At 35.1% G+C, this 18299-nt stretch overlaps 2 protein-coding genes across 7 annotated transcripts in view; both read left to right on the top strand.

Moving 5' to 3' along the window:
• F13B (coagulation factor XIII B chain) overlaps positions 1–18299 on the top strand; it is a 301636-nt gene that overhangs the window by 107071 nt on the left and 176266 nt on the right. The window lies entirely within an intron of this gene.
• The window catches only part of KCNT2 (potassium sodium-activated channel subfamily T member 2), a 130505-nt gene that overhangs the window by 38078 nt on the left and 74128 nt on the right, over positions 1–18299 (top strand). For all 6 annotated transcript variants that reach the window (XM_061379253.1, XM_061379252.1, XM_061379250.1 and 3 more), the window contains exons 3-9: positions 2038–2137; positions 5073–5129; positions 5969–6017; positions 8109–8168; positions 12403–12477; positions 12958–13041; positions 13631–13725. In XM_061379253.1, the coding sequence (XP_061235237.1) occupies positions 2038–2137; positions 5073–5129; positions 5969–6017; positions 8109–8168; positions 12403–12477; positions 12958–13041; positions 13631–13725 (520 nt within the window). The remainder of the gene's footprint in view (positions 1–2037; positions 2138–5072; positions 5130–5968; positions 6018–8108; positions 8169–12402; positions 12478–12957; positions 13042–13630; positions 13726–18299) is intronic.

The following is an 18299-nucleotide window of genomic DNA, read 5'->3' as shown; positions in this document are numbered from 1 at the left end:
TTCATTTTGTTTTTAAACATTATCTGCTCTTCTTGTTGTTATGACAACCATTCATAGTCCCGCAGACTTCCACAAAAGGGTTAGTACAGAAAAACAATACATGTTTTCTCCAGCAACGGTTCAAAAAAGCTGGAAAAAAAAAACCCAAAACCAAAACCAGACAACAACCCAAACCCCATAGCATTGTCCAAGAAAAGTACTGGTGTTCTTCTTAGTCAAATAGCGTAACCACACACTCACCTATCCCTTACAAACCCTGAACCCATTTACTACTTCAACCCCTTCAATCATGTTGGGTAATAAATAGCCTGTGGCTAATTACTCTTGATAAGAGAGCAGGAGTCACTAGGCTAATGCTCACAAACCTAATTGCCAGTAACATCTGTGGGACTTCTCATGGCCAGGGCCACAAGATTTTAACCCCTAGTTCGCAGATTTCAAGACTTTGTAAAAACCCATCCAGTTCTCCTGTGATAACTGCTACTTCACAGTTAATGGTAGTAAGCAGTGTTGTGAAATAAACCTTAAGATATCTTTCAGCAAGTGTATGGTGGAATATTTAGGCATCTATTTTCTATTTTTCAGTCTTTGCTGTATATTATGTTTTAATGGGAGGGGAATTAGTAGATACGAAGGGCGATTTATCAGTTTTACCTGAAAGGCATTCATTTTGAACTTAGGACTGAGTAAAGTCAAAAAGTATAGGATATTGCCATAAGATAATTATGGTTTGTTCCTTAAAAGAGAATGAATGCACACAGCTTTGGGTATGCATAATGAAGCTGTAGTTCTTGAAGCATAGAAATAATCATATTGAGCTCAGCAGACCTGATAACATACTTGCAGTGCCACAATAAAAGATACTGTCTTTACTATGACTAGGTGCTAATGAAGCCGCATCTGTGCAAGACTCAGTCAGTGATATTCTGCTTTGGACAGAAGGGTTGAGCCATGCAGAATTGGACTCTGAGTTCACCAGACTGAAAAAATTGTTGCTCAGAGAGACCTTCCTCCGCTTGACCTTAGTCAGCTGACAGTTTTAACTCAATTAGTGAATGGAAACTTAAAACCAAGAGTTAGATACAAATATTTACACTGGCAAAAAATATAAGACTATTGAATTAATAACAAAACCAAAACTTTAAACTTTAATCCTCGACTGCAAAATCTGATTGAAATACAAAAGGCCAACAGTACCATTGTAGTAGATTATGGCTCCAATTAGCACTGAAATAAATTGCCTATGTGATAGAAGCAAGTATCCATGCGGTTCCTTTGAAGGAATCCTGCAAATGCTGCAGACCTATGTTTCTGGGAAGTGTTGTAGTATTTTGTGATAGCATTTATGATATATCCTTTCAGCTAGAAAATGTCAATATTCACATAGTCTATAGAAGAAGTTGTTGATTCAGTTCGGTTGTGTATTCATGCACATGTGCATTCATGCATGCCCTGATTCCTGGACATGTAATTATGCAACTTCAACATTAAATAACTACAGTTTCATATTTTATAAGTTGGGATAATATGAACATATTCTGTATGAGAATCTATTGCATGAAGACTTTCAGGTATTAATATTTAAATACTTGTCATGGTATATCCTCTGCCTATGGTTGAAAGTGTATCTTTGCATTGCTGTATCTTGCATCTCAAATACCATATATGTAATTCTGGTTCCCATTTTAAGAAAATGGACTTGTAAAACTACAAAAGATGCAAAGAATGACATCAGGAAAGGTGAATGGCATAGAATAGCTTTCAAATGACTGAGTAGCTCTTTACATTAAAACTGGCTGAGTCTTAACCCAGAGATTTCTGGAACCTGGAAATATGTGTTATATGCGTATCTGACAGTCTTATTCTTTATGTTCTTCTGTATGATACGCTGGTCACCCGTATCAGGGACATGTTACTGGTTAGGTCAACCTTTGCTTTGTTGCAGCATAGCTATTCTAGTTCTTTTTAGATTTACTTTAAAAGTGGCTGAAACCATAGAGAACCTGAATTTATTTCTGTATTTTCTTTTAAAAATAGGTCTGAGAATACGTTTATTCAATTTTTCTCTCAAGCTACTAAGCTGTTTCTTATACATAATTCGTGTGCTTCTGGATGATCCTACACAAGGACTTGCATGGTAATATTTGTGGATTTTTTAATTTTTATTTCTGCTCTCAAAGCATTGTTTAGCTTATCAGAAATTAACATAATGAATAAACATTTGATAGTCTCTCTACAGGGATTTGGTCTTTGAAAGAATTATAAAGCTAGTCTTACATTGTGAATGGAAATAAGAACTAAATAGGAACTAAAATAACAGTATACTTTTTTCACTTTACCGCTAAAATAATCTTGTCTCTTTCCTCAGATGCTGTGCATCAGATATAGCTGTGCAAACATACATTTTGGTAGTACTATTTCATAGCATTCCGATGTATCATATTTCTGAAAATAAAATTAAAAATAAACTGGTTGCCTGTTTATGCAACAATAGTTTTAAGACTTTACTTAAATAATTTTACTTAAAACCCCAAACCCTGGAAACACGTAACTGAGCTTTCACGCAGATGACGTTGATGGTCATTTTCTAGCCCTCTGCTTTTTCTATACACGCAGAAGAGAGGGAGACCAAAAGTACATTCTACACCCGTGATGTCCTGTGGTCACAATGTGTGATTGTGCACACCTACAAGTGTCAGGATTCTATATGGGTCAGGTATTCTATATAGGTCATTGGGTACTCTGCTTTTTTGTTGTTTTTTTTTTGTTGTTGTTGTTCATGTCTAACACAATCAACCACCAATTGTAAAGAAACTATATTTAAAATTTATCCAGTCCTGTACTTCAATTGTATTTTTACCCTGTATATACTGAATCTTCTCAATTTTTGATACTCATAAGCACCTTGTTTTACTGTGCTTTCATTTGATTTGATTCTGTTTGCCTTAAGTATGGAAAGAAACAAAGCACAGATTAAATTACTGAGCTTGGGATGATAGATCTAGCACTCTTCACACAATGTTAGGCAAAGGACCAAGTATGACTTCTAATTTTAATATCTGGAAATCAGTTAAACCTGATAAAGGTAGTACTGTAACTAGTACACAGGAGAGTAATACTGTAACTAGTACACAGGAGAAATACTGTATTTTACAAGAATCAAATCAAAAGCAAAGTGAGTAATATCAGCTTTAGTCAGCAGAGCATAAGAGAAGGATGTGTGAATGGGAGGTATAGAAGATGCATTTGAGAATTTTTTTTTTTTGTTAAAATTTATGGTGAGAAATTAGAACATCTGAAAAAGGGCCAGGAGAAAAAAAAAATCACAGGAAAAGAACTTCAGAAAACCTATTTTTTTACTCACATGTGTCTTAGAATGATTCTTCAAGGAGAAAAAATGTGTAGGGAGGAAATGTGCAGTAAAGATTTCATAAAACCTTTAACAGTGATGGAGAAGAGAAAATCCATCCTTAGTGATTTAGGCATAGTAGCACAGCAACTCAAAGACTTGAAATTTTAGTTATTGGTATTTTCTGGCATGAAGAAGTTGCTGATATTGTTTTGTTAAGATAAATCTAGTGAGCCCAAATAAGCATTTTATACTGCAAGGTTATGTTTGGATATGGAGAACAGATTAGAGCATCAGAGCTTCTGCCACAGGTATGCTTCAGCGCTTTTGTATTCATATGCAAAGATTTTTCTGCATCTTGCAGACTACTTAATTGCCAAGACCTTTCCTGACATGTTCCTTCAACCTAAGGAAAAATGTTTGACAATTCACCAATCAGAGACCATATTTGTATTTTCCCTATTTATTGATATTTTGTGATGTGTTGACTAGTACGTTCTACCTCAGTATAACATTTTTCAGAAGTTTCAGATCAGTCACTACTGCATGCTGAGACCCTAGGTTTAGAACCTGTCTATGCCAGAAAACCCATCCCTGTGCCCAAATGTTATCCCACTAATGTCAGTGGTTCTATTCATAGAGATCCTGAGACCTTGATACCTAAACTACTGCCATAAAGCATTCTTACAAATGCAGTGTTATGGAAAAAAATCTTTTCTAGATGCTGTGTTACACCCTTATGAAAGAAACTGTTCAGTGTACTGCGGGCATGGCCACAGAAAACATTATCACCTGGTTGGTTTTTAAAGTGACAATCGTGGGAGGAATGCTTTCCATCACAGACTCTCCCTGCAGATATTTTTCCTGTTTTTCTGACATGCTTGCAGAAGTTAATATCTTTTATATACTTCTCCAGGCACAGCAGATGTACAGGGCAGAGCTTAAGACATAAAGCATTTTTACTAATGGATACTATTTAGCACCTGTCCCACTCATAGCCAGTAAAAAAATACAGCATTTACTGATCTGTGGTCTGCAAATCCTTTTCTTTTCTGTTGACCTTGCTATCCCAGGACAAACATGGATATTTTTCATCATTTACACAAATATGTATTCCCACATCCTTATATGACTCTCTGAAGGGAAGATTTGTGCCAGCAATTCCAGGCAAGATAACATCACATATACATAGCTATTTTTTTTTACATAGACATCACCAGTTTCTTACTTGAATTACTGCTACATGAATCTTCAGCCCTCCTCACATCCTCACAAGAGGATATAAACTGTAGATTGGTGCAGTCTTTCCTGTTGAGACTGTGGCAGGCATATGTGCTCTTTCTATCCCAGCCTATCCATGTCATAGAATTTTAGTCTGTCTGGATCTTCATATTTATTGTGCACTTAGTTCAGCTTTTGAAAGTATAATTTCAGTTATTTTTAAATTGGAACACCTTTGAAAATAAATCTTAAAAGAATGTAGCCTTAAATGCTTCATAGTCCTTTATCTACAAATACAGAACACATGCAGAACTTTCTAAAAGTTCTTTCACTTTAAAACATGTCTATATCCATTACCTAGGTTTCAAACTATTGCATGCATTTTATAGAACAATTAATAATGTAATTAATAACCTTGTCTCCCATATGTTTTTATAATCATGTTCCCAAATACATTTGCTAATGAAAATGGACTTTGCATGAATGGGATGGCAACTATCAGTAAGGAATTAAACCGGAGATGTTCCAATCAAAACTACACACCTGGAGCGATTGATTGGTGAGTTCCCAATTTAAAAAGCAAACCAAAAATCTACATAATGCTGGGAAGGGGAGGAAAACAGGAAGACAAATCCATTTCCATCTGGAATGGTGGAATTTTAACATGCAATAGTGATGTGTCCTCAAGCAATTAATTATGTGTTTCTAAATACTCAAAACTGCCTTTAATATTTTCATTGTTTCAGTGATTGTATGCTCTTGTAAAATCTGAATTCCCTCAGTGTTTGTACCTTGCTGAAAAAAATGGATGCCCTTATTTAAAAAACAATTATTACTAGTGATAAGTGATTATCAGTAAACTACTGTGCCAGATTCCAGTAGTACTGTATTAAGTACCTATTATCATTGAATTTAATAAATGCCAAGACAACACGAGATTTTTCCAAGATATGACAGCCCCTATGAGTTAGATAACATTTTTATTGCTGCAAAGCTAGCAGAAAGTTCAAACAAAAGAATTGTCAGTTTTATTTTTCCTACCACAAAGAATTATCCCCCTGCATCTCTAGAATCAAAAGCACAAACTGATTTATAATTTCTGGAATCACAGGGCATGCAGTAGCAACCAGTGATAGCCACTAAAATATTTTGGTGTTACTGGTTTTGGATTACTCCCATGGGGACTCAATGACTGGCTCTGGACTAGAAATATAGGCATTGTCAATGCTCAATAGAAAGCTACTAATTAAATATTTTAATTACTGAGGGTTTTTTTATTTGTTTAAATAAGGCTGCTCTAATTTCCATTCAAATGTACAAATTTCTTCCTTGATTTTGTTCCAAACATTAATCAGATTGTGATTAATTTCATATTTATTTTCTCATTGTAATAAACAGGTCTCCTATTATTTGGGTGAATCGAAGCTTGCCTTTATGGGGATTACAGGTAATATTTAAATGGCCAATTTAACTCTTTCCATTTAGTAACTGTAGACAATATTGATTTATTGCATTTTAATTATGTTAAAGGATACTTGCAAAAGTTGATATTAACACAGAAACCTACTTGATGACGAAGTACAACAAAAGCATAAAGATAAGTTGAGCTAAGTGATTTAAATTTATATGGCTTTAGAATATGAAGGATTAATACTTATAACAAAATACTGTGGAATTAGCCTTCTGTCTTGGAATTATCAAGCTCTGTTGAGTAAAACAGTCACTGTTTGCTCAGTGATGAGTTTTAATTTCATAATTGCTTCATGAGCTTCCTTTTAAATAAACTAGAAATATGAAGTGTCTTTGTAATATAGAAGCCTATACATTTAGAGGAGTATGTTCCAAAAGATACAATACATCAGTGCGTTGTGGGTTGGATATCTTTTGAAGTTTCTTGTTCAGTCTTCAGTGTCCTGAAGCCTGCTCATTTTAAGAACACTATTTTTTTTCTACTTGTGCACAGCACTGTGGAAATTCTCCCTGTGAAATGTGTTTTTTGACTGAGAATTCCTTAAGCTTCCAGAATGGTTATACCATTACATTTTGTCACCATGCATAGCGGAATTCCATTACAGCGATTTGTACCTCTGTGTAATGCACAACTTTACTAAGGGACAAATCTCTTGATGAAAACATCTTTGAATTCCTTGCTTAGTGTATGCTCAGTTTGAATAAATTTTGACCTAGACATTCAGATTAATATATTCAATTTAATTTAAAAATACTGATTTATTTGCCTACGGTTCCAGTCTTATTAGAATAACTTTATTTGATAAAGGTCCTTTCCAGCCGTAACTATTCTATGAGTATGTGCATGCATGTATAATATACACATGCATTCACAGTAGGTTATATACAATAGCTGCAAAGAGAGATTTGTTTTTATTTGAGATACAGCCTGATTTTGTATAAAACAGTAATACCTATTTGGAGAAACAGATATTCCAAATAGGTATTCTGTTTCCATGGCCGGGGGGGTTGTGGAGTCTGCCCCTCTGGAGACATTCAAAACCTGTTCCTGGGTAACCTGCTCTTAGGTGGCCCTGCCTTGAGAGGGAGATTGGACAATCTACAATATGTCCAATCTTGGAGATATCTCCAGAGATCCCTTCCAAACCTAATGATTCTGTGATTTTGATTGCATATTTTAATAATTTTCCAATTCAGAGTATCTTTTTTTTAATTCTAGATGATACTGTAAGTTCAAATTATGTACTCTGCTAAGTTTTCAGCAGTAATGACCATTAGTTTAAAATCAGAAATCCTGAGCTTGTTTGACATCAGGCTCCAGCTGAATTTGTACATCTCCATGACAGAATATTTCCATGACATACATTAAAATACAAGTATTTGTTGTGCAAAGGACTTACTCAAGGTTTGTGATTATTTTATTTGTATAAAGTTTTAAGTAATTTTTTTACTATTTTTGTATTTGATGATTTAAATATTTTTAAAGTACACACTACATACACTAACTATTTTTAATCTAAGTGGTAAGGTTATAATCTAAGGTTCAGAAGGTGATCTCAGTTGCATTTAAATAGTAAAATCAATAATGATTAATCTGTATTATTTGTGCTGTTTTCAACTTTCCAAATTATACATGGTAAGAAAAGTGTTTGATTTTCCACACATTCATGACATCTTTATGGAAAAGTAAAGTGCTGACTAGCTTCTGTTATTTACAACTTCCTTCTCTCTGTTTCGTGAAAAGATCTCAGTACCTTTTAGGAACAAACAACTGAAACTTGAGAAACAGTCCGGCAGAATGTATATGGAGTTCTCTAAAAGCATGAAAAGGCCACCCTCTACGCTCTCTTGAGTGTTTTAAAAGAGCCATGAGACTGAAATTAGAGTCTGTGCTTTAGTCAGAAAAATAACAATATTTAAGCTTCATGCTAAATGTTGCCAGTTGAGATGGTTTCAGAGGATGCATGGAAAAGCTGGTTTTTATTACCTCACTTTTCATTGTCATGCTTAATGTCATCTATTCTTTGGAAGCCAGTATTAATACACATATTTTATCACTTCACTTAAGGTTTCTGTGGCTTTAATAAGTCTCTTTGAAACTCTGCTGCTGAGTTATCTAAGCTATAAGGTACGTACTTTCAGTTACTTTTAGGCATAATTCATCACACAATATAACTGAGTTAAATGTTTCAATATAAAATCCATGTGCCTCCATTCGTGCCCACACGGAGGTACAAGCAGGAAGCTGAGAAAAAGACACATGTAGAGGACAGCATATTGGCACAGGCAGCCCTGTGCCTATTTCCCAAATTTATGAGCAAATGCTAATATCTAGAAAGTGAAAGTCAGAAATGAAATTTTCATTTTTTTTCCATTTTCCTCTAGCACACTGTAATTTGAAAACACATTCTCAAAGTGACCTTCATTTTTGGATACTGATTTTAAAGTGCACAGTTTTATATGTCTATCCATAATGCAATGGACACAATTCTCATTGATGTCAAACTGTATTTATAACTCAAGTTTTAGGCATCTAAAACCACACACCAAAGACTTAGGCCGAGGTAGCACTTTCTTTAAAAAAAAATATAATGAAACTTGCATACTTGTATTATTCATCTCTGTGGTGCTATTGGAACATCCTTGTAAAATGCCTTGAAATCATCTGATGCGAGTACAATATATTTTTGTATTTCTATTCTCCTTAAAAAGTTATATTTTCCCAATATTTTAATTCAGTTTTCTTCATTACATTTTGTTCTGTGCTATCCTAGTGAGTTTTAAGTACTCTGCATTTTTAGTGTTTTCAGGAGAACAATGCTAAAATCACTTATCAAAGTAAATATGAAAAGACTTGGTTTCTAAAGCTAAAAATATCTTGGAGCATACATTCAATAGCTATCAGAGCCACCACTGAAGTGAGAGTTGTACTTTAGTGTGCTTATCAAATGATTATGGCATAAATGTTTTCCCTAGCGCCCAATATTGCTAAAAGGCTTAAGACTGCTGTCTAAAAATTATTCTTCTTAATCCTTTTAGGTGTTGGGGCTTACAAATGCAAATCAATTATAGGCAGAAGCAATCAAAAATTAACACAATACCAAAACAATAATGAGCAGTCACAGTTTATGCTCTTCCTGAGTTTATTGAGCAGCATTTTATCTCTGTCCATTCTGCTTGTGGTCTGCATCAATTTCAGTGAGTACAGAAGACGATAAAAACATGGAGAAGTCAGGCCCTAGAAGAAGTTACTTAGTGTGCCATGGGTATAAAGCTCTACTACACTGACTTGCTTCATATACCTGTCATTGAGGCAATTTTATGATTGCTATATTTCCACTCCCCATAAGGGAGTAAGAGTAATGTAAGGAAGAATAATAGTACTGAAATGCACTTTGGCAATCCACCTGATGCAAACACCTCCTTCCTTCTGGTCCTGTCCTTTTAGTTAGAATCTGGAAATGTCATGATAGAGCCATTTACCCCAGTTTTACACAAGTCTCTGGAAGACAAAGCAGCTGATGTTTCACCCACTGTAAGGCCTTTCTGTAAAGCCAGGATGACTGAAAGAGTGTTGGTTCATGTCAATCTGCGACAGATTACTTATTTCATGCCAACATTTCTAAAGCTTTTACAGTGTAGGCACAAGTCAGAATAATCCAGAAAGAAAACAAGAAAAAGATGAATGTGTTTGCATCTGTATGCACATTGCTAAGATTTCAAAAACAACCTGTAAAATAAATAAAGCAGTCATTTGAGAGAGTACTCCAACGAATTTACCTTTCTGATACCTGGTTGAGGACACATGAGGAACGATTCAACATGCAGAATAGTAAGAACATAACAGTGTGTGTCATGCTACTAGGATACAGTGAATTTGCATTTTTTATTGCTTTTGTATGGGGAAGAATGCAAAAACTGTATCACTGTATTACACTGCTGATTACTTGGATCCAAGAATAAAGGGTTTACAATCTGCATTCTCACAGTTTAACCCATGTATGTGAGGGTTTGCCCTTGGCCAAAATTCTGGAAGATGTCTGCATTAGAAATTTCCATTGCCAAAATTTGTGACAGACATCTGGCAATCCTACTATATCTCTGGTGCACAGGCAGTCTTAGCTGCTTTTATCAGTACCATACATTCTCATTGCAAAAGGCAGTTCTGCAGAAGACACAATGAATTTTTATGTGGAAGCCAGGATTTTACAGCTGGACAGATCACTAAGTACCTGGTGCACGTTCACACAGGCTTTTAACCTGCACAAGTAAATTCTGTGACATTTCTATATTGCAGAAAAGTAAAAATGAAGAAATTAGTGAAAACACAGATTGGGGCAGTTGGGAAAATCACATTTTCTTTTGATTTTACTATTCCTGCAAATAAAACCTCAGTTTCATAATTTCACTTCTGTTTACAGGGCTGCTTATCGCATAAAATATTTAACATTCAAATCAGTCTGACTCTCCCCAATTACAGTTACATGGAAGACAGTAATCCTTGCACTTTTATAATTATAGTTACATCTTCTAGATGTAAAAAAGTAAACATAGAAAAAGACTTTTATATACTATGGAGCTTGTGTTTAACTTTCAGTGATTATATCAGATAGCTGTTTTACCAGGAAAGATTAATATGTTATTGCAACTGAAATTATAATGCTGTACTGCAAATTCTTGTATTATCCCTCTATACGCACTATGTTGTTATTGCATTACCTATGATGAAGTTTTGATATACAGAGTTAGAAAAGCCATAAGTCACTGAATTTTAAATGCCTGATTTAAAAAATGTATGGATTTTCATCCCGACGTTTAATCATCCACAGTCACTGCTCAGGTGTGGAAAAGAAGTAGTATTATCCACATCTTGTAACTAGCAATAAGGAGATTAAAAGATCAGTACCACTTTCATTGAAATAAGTGGAAAGACATCTTAATTTCACGTAAGCAAGATCAAGTTCCAAAAAGCCCTCAAATGTACTGACGTGTTTGTGGCAGAAATACAGAACTTTGTTCTGGTAGTCCTAACTGAAATATTAAACACAGATTATCTTCCTTACTTCTCTCTCCAAAACAGTTGGGAAAGAGAAAATACAAACTAAACATAAAAGAAAACAAATGCAGAGGAATGAAGGACTCACGGTAGTATAATGCTATCTTTCCTGAACTTAACTGCGTTCCCCCTTTTAATACTTATTTCTTAATAAGTTAATATCTTAATAACAGATTAGAACTAAAAAAGAGAAATATCCAGACCTCTGTGACTAACATGCAGAGGCTAATGAAACAAGATTAAGAGAAAAAAAGCTGTTTATTTTCCTTTGAAAAATACAAGGTATTTGCATTCCTCTTTTGCTTTATATTTTGCCACAAAGTTCTATCAGAAGGTTGTACAAACAGTGAGTCATCATTCATATCAAATGTGAGTGTGGACTACAGGGTAGTCACCTGTGCGCAGAGGTAATCAAAACAATAGATTTGATGGGAAAATCTTCTGAGCAGGGCATGTCCTTTTGATATATGTCTCTGCAGCTCTTGTGCTGTACTAGGGCTTTATCTCTAGCTTTTAGACACTGTAAGACAATAAGCCTTAAGGTAAGGAAAACTTTGGCATGATCAAAAGCTAAAGCATTGCAAAGGAGGATTTTAAAGATTTAAAGGCTTCTAAGAAAAAGAAGTAGAAATAGTTGTAGATTAAAGACTACCCAGCAGGGTAGTCTGTTACTTCTATGAAGAGTCACTGAAAATTGAGAATTATTAAGAGGATAAATTCTTTAGGACACAGACCTCACCTCCTTATCTGTGTGTTAGTGTGCATGTAAAAATCAAAGTAAACTAAACTTTCAAGAACGAAAAAGTAGAAACAAAATGTGTATAATTCCAAGGTACCTAAAAATGCAGTAGAAGAAAATCCGAACATGTTATTCTCTGAAAAAGAAATGAAAACTTAATTTAATGATGCTCTTCATTAGCTGAGAGAATGAGTTGACTAGTTAACGCAATTAGAATTCATCATTCGAGCTGTCTTACTAACTAGGTCATAGCAAGGAAATATAAGGTCATATGGAAACAGAGAACTGCTCTAGTGAAAATATAGATTTAAAAGTATGTATTTTTGCCTGTGAGGTACATTATGATAAGCAGTAAGAAAAAATAGGCCAGAGTGGTTCTATATTCACATTTCACATATGTGTTTAAATCTGAGATGAATGATCTTCCTGAAATTCTAGTTTAAAAAAAAACTAGTGGGAAAGACTCCATATGTGGCACTGAAATATTGCATATATTTCTCATCAGAACTGTATATAAGCCTACTGTGACATGGTGGTTATTTTTTTTTTTTTTTCTTTTCTTTGAAGGGCAATATCTGGGAACAAATTCTGAGAATACCTTTTCTCCTGGAAATAATTAATGCTGTCCCTTTCATCATCACGGTAACCATATTTGAATGGATGCATTTTCTTACTGCACTGTTGTAGCTGCACAAATGCCCTTAATTTTTATTGCAGTAAATTTGAATCTTACATGGATGACAAATTTGTGCCTGTGGGAACAGAAAGTTGTCAACAAGAAGACAGTTTGCTTCTTGAATGAAGTAATAATACAAATCACTTGCCTCATCCTCCCCAGCAGGGAACAAACAAAATCAAAATGCTCCAACTCAAGCTGTAGCACAATCAATAAGATAAAGCAGATAGATGTAAAAATCTAAGAATCTCTGAAAACTGTCCTCATTTTATCAGTTTATCTTAAATACAGTTAATCACAAAGGAAGAAAATATAGTATTTAAAACCATATCTCAGAGTAAAAACACATTAGTAGTATTTCCCCAAGTGTTTCATTGCTGCTTAAATAGAAAAGTACTATTCTTGAATAGAAAAGCTTTTAATGAATTTGTTAATTTTTCTTTCAGATTTTCTGGCCAGCACTAAGAAACCTGTTTATTCCTGTGTTTTTAAATTGTTGGCTGGCAAAGCATGCTTTAGAGAATATGATTGTAAGTATGACAAAAGAAATAACTGGTTTAGAATAACCGTTTTCTTTTCTAGTAAATTGTCTTCAGTGGGACGTTGGCAGTAGAGTCCATTGTCCAACTTTAATAGGAAGCCAACCAGATCTGTATTTAGATTATACAAATGGGCAAGTATTGCTAAGCTGCTTTCTGCATCAAAATTAAAAAAAAAAAAAAAGACATCAGTTGAAATGTCAATTAGCAAAAATTGTTACTGTGCCAATAAGGGAAAGTTGGAATGGCTGGCTCTTTTGCTATCTTCCATTCATACGCAATTGAAAGGAACCCAATGCCTTAATTGGTCCTTGCAGCCTGTAATTTGTAAGCTAGACATGAGCAGACAGACCTTAAGGCACCTTAGAATAGTATCAGAATTGTGCCAGGATGAACAAAGAACTAGTTAAATGATCACAGAATCACAGCTGGCTCTTTTGCACCCTTCTGTATGATCAGCAAATTCCAAGTGCATTTGAATGACTGCATTTTATCAGGGCACTAGATAATTCTTCTATAGAATCAGCTCATGCCTTATTAATTAAAAACCCAAATTAACATCTGTTTCCCATTAATATAGAATGATCTTCACAGAGCCATCCAACGTACACAGTCTGCAATGTTTAACCAAGTCCTTATTTTAATATCTACCTTGCTATGTCTTATCTTCACTTGGTAAGTGGCTAAAACCCCTTTGTTTTTATTATATATATTGGCTTTTCTTCTTTAGTACATGGTGATAAAACAGGCATTGTGGAAACCATGCACTGAAATAGAGAGTAATATACTTGCAGTGAAAGTGTTAACTAGCACCTGGTACTATTGGGGTCCTGATACACTGAGTTTGGAAACAGAATGTGCATGAATGGGAAAGGGAATCATTCTCACTCTAAGGAAGGAAATAGAGGTGATGCAAAAACACAGGAAAAAAGAAGAATTGGGGAAAATTAACATACATACCAAGAGCACAGTCTGAGCAGAAAAGTCACACAAATTTGAAGAGTACCACCGGAAGTACCCATACTAAAGTCACCTTCCCTTGATTGGTGTGGCAGAGAAAAATATGACAGATTTCAGCCTTACCACTGATGACCAAGTCAGGTTCCCATAAAGAGTACAGGTGACAGCTGCTAATAATCTAGATTTTAGAAAGTAGTGGATGGTAGGTGCAAAACCCAAACTGTGTTACTCCGAAGAACTTTTTTCTGCAAGACCTTGAAAACTTAAATTTATAGGAGTTTGGGGAGTATGGAGAAAAATCTGTTGAGGGCATTAAATAGAAACATATTTGGTTAATGAAGAATGTGTTACAAGACAGTGCGCAAGGGGGCAGTGAATAAAGATGATTCTGTGTGGAAAGGTTGTCACCTGTGTTTATTTTGCCAGACAGGATGAATTTGGGTCAGCATACTGATGAAGTTTGGTCTGTCATTTTGGAAACTGATTTGATTTTCCCTGACTTTATTCCTCTAGCTTGTTTTCCTGATAGCCACTATTATGTGATGCCTAACCTTTCCAGTAATAAGAAAGTAAAATAACACATGGCCATTTCCATTCTTCTCCTTCTCTGTCCTTTGTTCAAGAAAAGGAGCTTGTTCTAGCCAGTGGCTAAACAAATGGTCCGATTTTACCCTTTGTCTTATGGCAACACAGCTGCATAATGACAGATCCTCCCATTTCTAAACAGTAACTATTTTTTCTGAAATTAAAATTCCTATTGAACATTATGTCCCTGTAAAAGGAAATTTTACATGAAATAGGACTAAAATACTTAAATCAGAATGCATAAAAATCTATCAATCTAGCTCTTGAACATGTTTAACTAGTTATAATTTTTACTTTTAAGTTTTTTTATAATACAAAGCACTCTTGAGTAAACATGCCTCCACCTTTTTTACTAACCTACCTCAGTATTTTGCTGAACAAAATATGTATCCAGTTCTCATTGCAGTAAGCTGGTTAACAAGAGTCTTTCCAAAGAACTCGCTGTGATGATCCCTGGTTGAATAAAGTATGGAAACTGCAGCTGATCAGAACATCATGCTCACCACCAGGCATTTTGATAACTGACAGTAAAACATGCAGAAAATGGCAAGCTCACCTACAGCAATTATGTCTGGTCTCAACAGCTGTGGATAGCAGCTCATTATAGATCATTATATACTGACCTAGTACTGACCCTGTTAGACCGCAAAATAAGCTAAATAGGATGAAGACACCCAGTAATGCAATAACTAAGGAAATGAAGTACTTTTGGAATGACTAAGAATAGTTGTTCAAACATCTGTGGCTTGCCTAAGACTTGAGTTCTGTGTAGGCAACTATTGCTATTGCTTATATGATCACACTTAATGGCATTTTTACACTTTTTTGCACATCTATGTATGATTTAGTATTACAGAATATATTTTAAAAATGTCTAAAAAATTCTCTATAAATAGTGAAAATCAATTAGCTTAATGTCTTTGATTATGTTACATCTAGGGTGAATTTGAGACAGCGTTTCATTTTAAGAGACATTATTTAGAGCTTACATGTGTTTCTTCATGCTGACAGAATCAAGGTCCATTTCTGGATCTGTCCACTTAAGAGTGGCTTTCATCAGGCTGATCTTTCACATTTTCTGCAACAGTGAGCAGTAACCATGTCTGTTCCCCCCAGACATATATGTGAGCCAGCCCTAGGCTTATCCATACGTGCAATGGAGCACAAGACAAAAAAATTTTGAGCTAGTATTGTTCTGTTTTCATAGTCATGTTTTGGTTACATTTAAAGATACTGTCCTGGCCCATGAAGTACCATAGACTCAGTAATGCAAATTTAATAAGTCTAGATTAGTAGCTTGAATAGAGGTGCCTACAGTTCCGCATCGCTTTCCCCTTACTTTGTTCAATACCGTGGGGACATGCTCATGGTGTGATTTTGGCACCACTGTCCTCACCATGCCTCCCTGCTGACCCATGACTTTTGGGAACTGTACGGATTAAATTATAACACCACAGCCCTTCTTAGTTGTGGGTTGACAGGCTTGGTTTTACCATCTGCTTCAACAGGAACACTGGCTTCTCAGCACTTCTAAAGTCAATATAACTTTACAACACAGGGTTCTGTTCAAAACCATGCTTTTTTATCAGACACATAGAAAGAGGTGGCACATAGCTTCGTATGGGGATCACACCATTTTATAAGAAGTTCAAGTGTGAAGCCCAGAAGAACTCCTACTTCCATTTTTCACCAGTTAAGTTAGACTGATGCACTGAGAAAGTGCAGCAAAATTGCTTTCTTACTGCTTCAAGTGAAACTGAAAACTTTTGTAAGTCTTTTCATGGTCATTTCTATGAGAAAACCAAACAAATGCTGAAACATAACTACTTTCCAGGGATTAGTTCATAGAATGATTTGGTTTGGAAGGGACCTTAAAGATCATCTAGTTCCTTGCTATGGGCAGGGACACCTTCCACTAGACCAGGTTGAGCCAAACCGTGTCCAGCCTGGCCTTGAACACTTAAAGGGATCCGCAGCTTCTCGGGGCAACCTGCTTCAGTGTCTCATCTCAATCACAGTGAAGAACTTCATAATATATAATCCAAATACATAATCTCTTTCAATTTAAAGCCATTACCCCTTGTTCTTTAATCAACTATTCAGAATTTTGGGTACATTTTTAACATATTTAGAAGCAGATTTTTGCTGAGGTGTGAAAGTGATACGTTCTTCCTTGTGCAATAACAGAAATCTGTAGTTCTGTAGAGTACAAAATAGCCAGATATGTACAAGGATACAGGAGGTGACATGCTTACACTGATAATTCTAAAAGTACAATTTTGCTGCAGAATGTATATTATAGGATCTTTTCTGAAAGCTTTTATGTTTACAGAGTAAAAGAGTATTTATATTGTAAGATATTTATATCTGATTTTTGTATGGGTGCAAGTTCAGTGAGCAGGAACGTGCCTCAGCCATCTCTCTGGTTAGTCATAACTGTAGTTGTGCTCTCTCAAAAGTGGAGGAACTGTTCAGTCCAAGTCACTTACAATTGCCTCAGCACAGCCAGGGTCCTGGGGAAGAACCTGACCAGACCTCCTGGTGTCCTGATTATTTACAATGGAGGGAAAGTAAAAAATGGTATGTCTGTGTTAAGTACATTCTTACTTATTCCCCTAGTATGTAGAAAACAGCATTGCATTTGTTACCATTTGACTGTCATCTTTCAACAGAAATTTACTTTAAAGATCAGTTTGAGGGAACTATGCACACTAGCTACAAGAAAATGACGTATTAATAGAAAATATTTTCTTAAAATGATAAATACATAAAAGGAGCTCTTCCTCATCAACTTTGCTCCTGTCCATAAAGAAGTATTTTCAAAATAACTTCTACCATAGCTATCAGAAAACCCACAGCAAGTTAATTCTGCCTTATGCATCATCAGCAAACCCATCAGTTACATCTCTACAACAGAATCTTGTAAATGGTGGTTACATATGTAGATGCATTCCAACTTATAACTCAGCTTTCAGATGAAAAAAGAAAAGAAAAATCAAACATTTACAGCTAGTTGGCTAATCTCACAGTTTTTAGATGTCATTATTCAAATTGTCCTTTGCACCCAGAATAGAATGGGAAAAAGGCTCCTTTTGTATTTTGTATAGAGTTGACAATTTGTTAACATTATTACAGAACAGCAATCACAACCCATTTTTTTTTCCTCTATTCCACTCTTTCATTTTTGATGATAATTGTTTATGGATGTAGGGGTAGTACTCATTGCAGATCAACAAATTCATACCACCAACTCTATGTATCTGTAGCTTACAGATACAAGCATTTTTTTCTCTTTTGATTTCAAAGACATCCATATTCAAAGACGTCCATATTTTTGGACTAGATGATCTTTTGAGGTCCCTTCCAATCTCTAACCTACTGTGATATTCTTTCTTCAAATACCTCAGTGGCCTCCTAACCAGAGCAATTATACAATACACTATAATATGTGTACTCCTATGACTGTTCAGTAGTTACTATTGATAGAGTTCTAGTGAAATTTGTAGACTCAGTCAAAGTATATGTTGTGTCATTTAGCTAATGGATGTTTTCACTTGTTTGTCAAGTGGAATACTAATTATTTCTGTAAACTGTACAAGACGACGAGTAACAGCGAATGACTATTTCAGGCATTTTTCTGTGACACAGTGAATCATCTACTAAGAGTTATTTTGCTTTTGAAATCAGTATTAGTCATATATCAC

The sequence above is a fragment of the Neopsephotus bourkii genome, unplaced genomic scaffold, assembly GCF_033783945.1.
Source record: "Neopsephotus bourkii isolate Nb327-2 ecotype Australia unplaced genomic scaffold, CSIRO-AGI_Nbou_v1 NB_1768, whole genome shotgun sequence".
Classification (NCBI taxonomy): domain Eukaryota; kingdom Metazoa; phylum Chordata; class Aves; order Psittaciformes; family Psittacidae; genus Neopsephotus; species Neopsephotus bourkii.
This window is presented reverse-complemented; position numbering and strand designations above follow the sequence as displayed.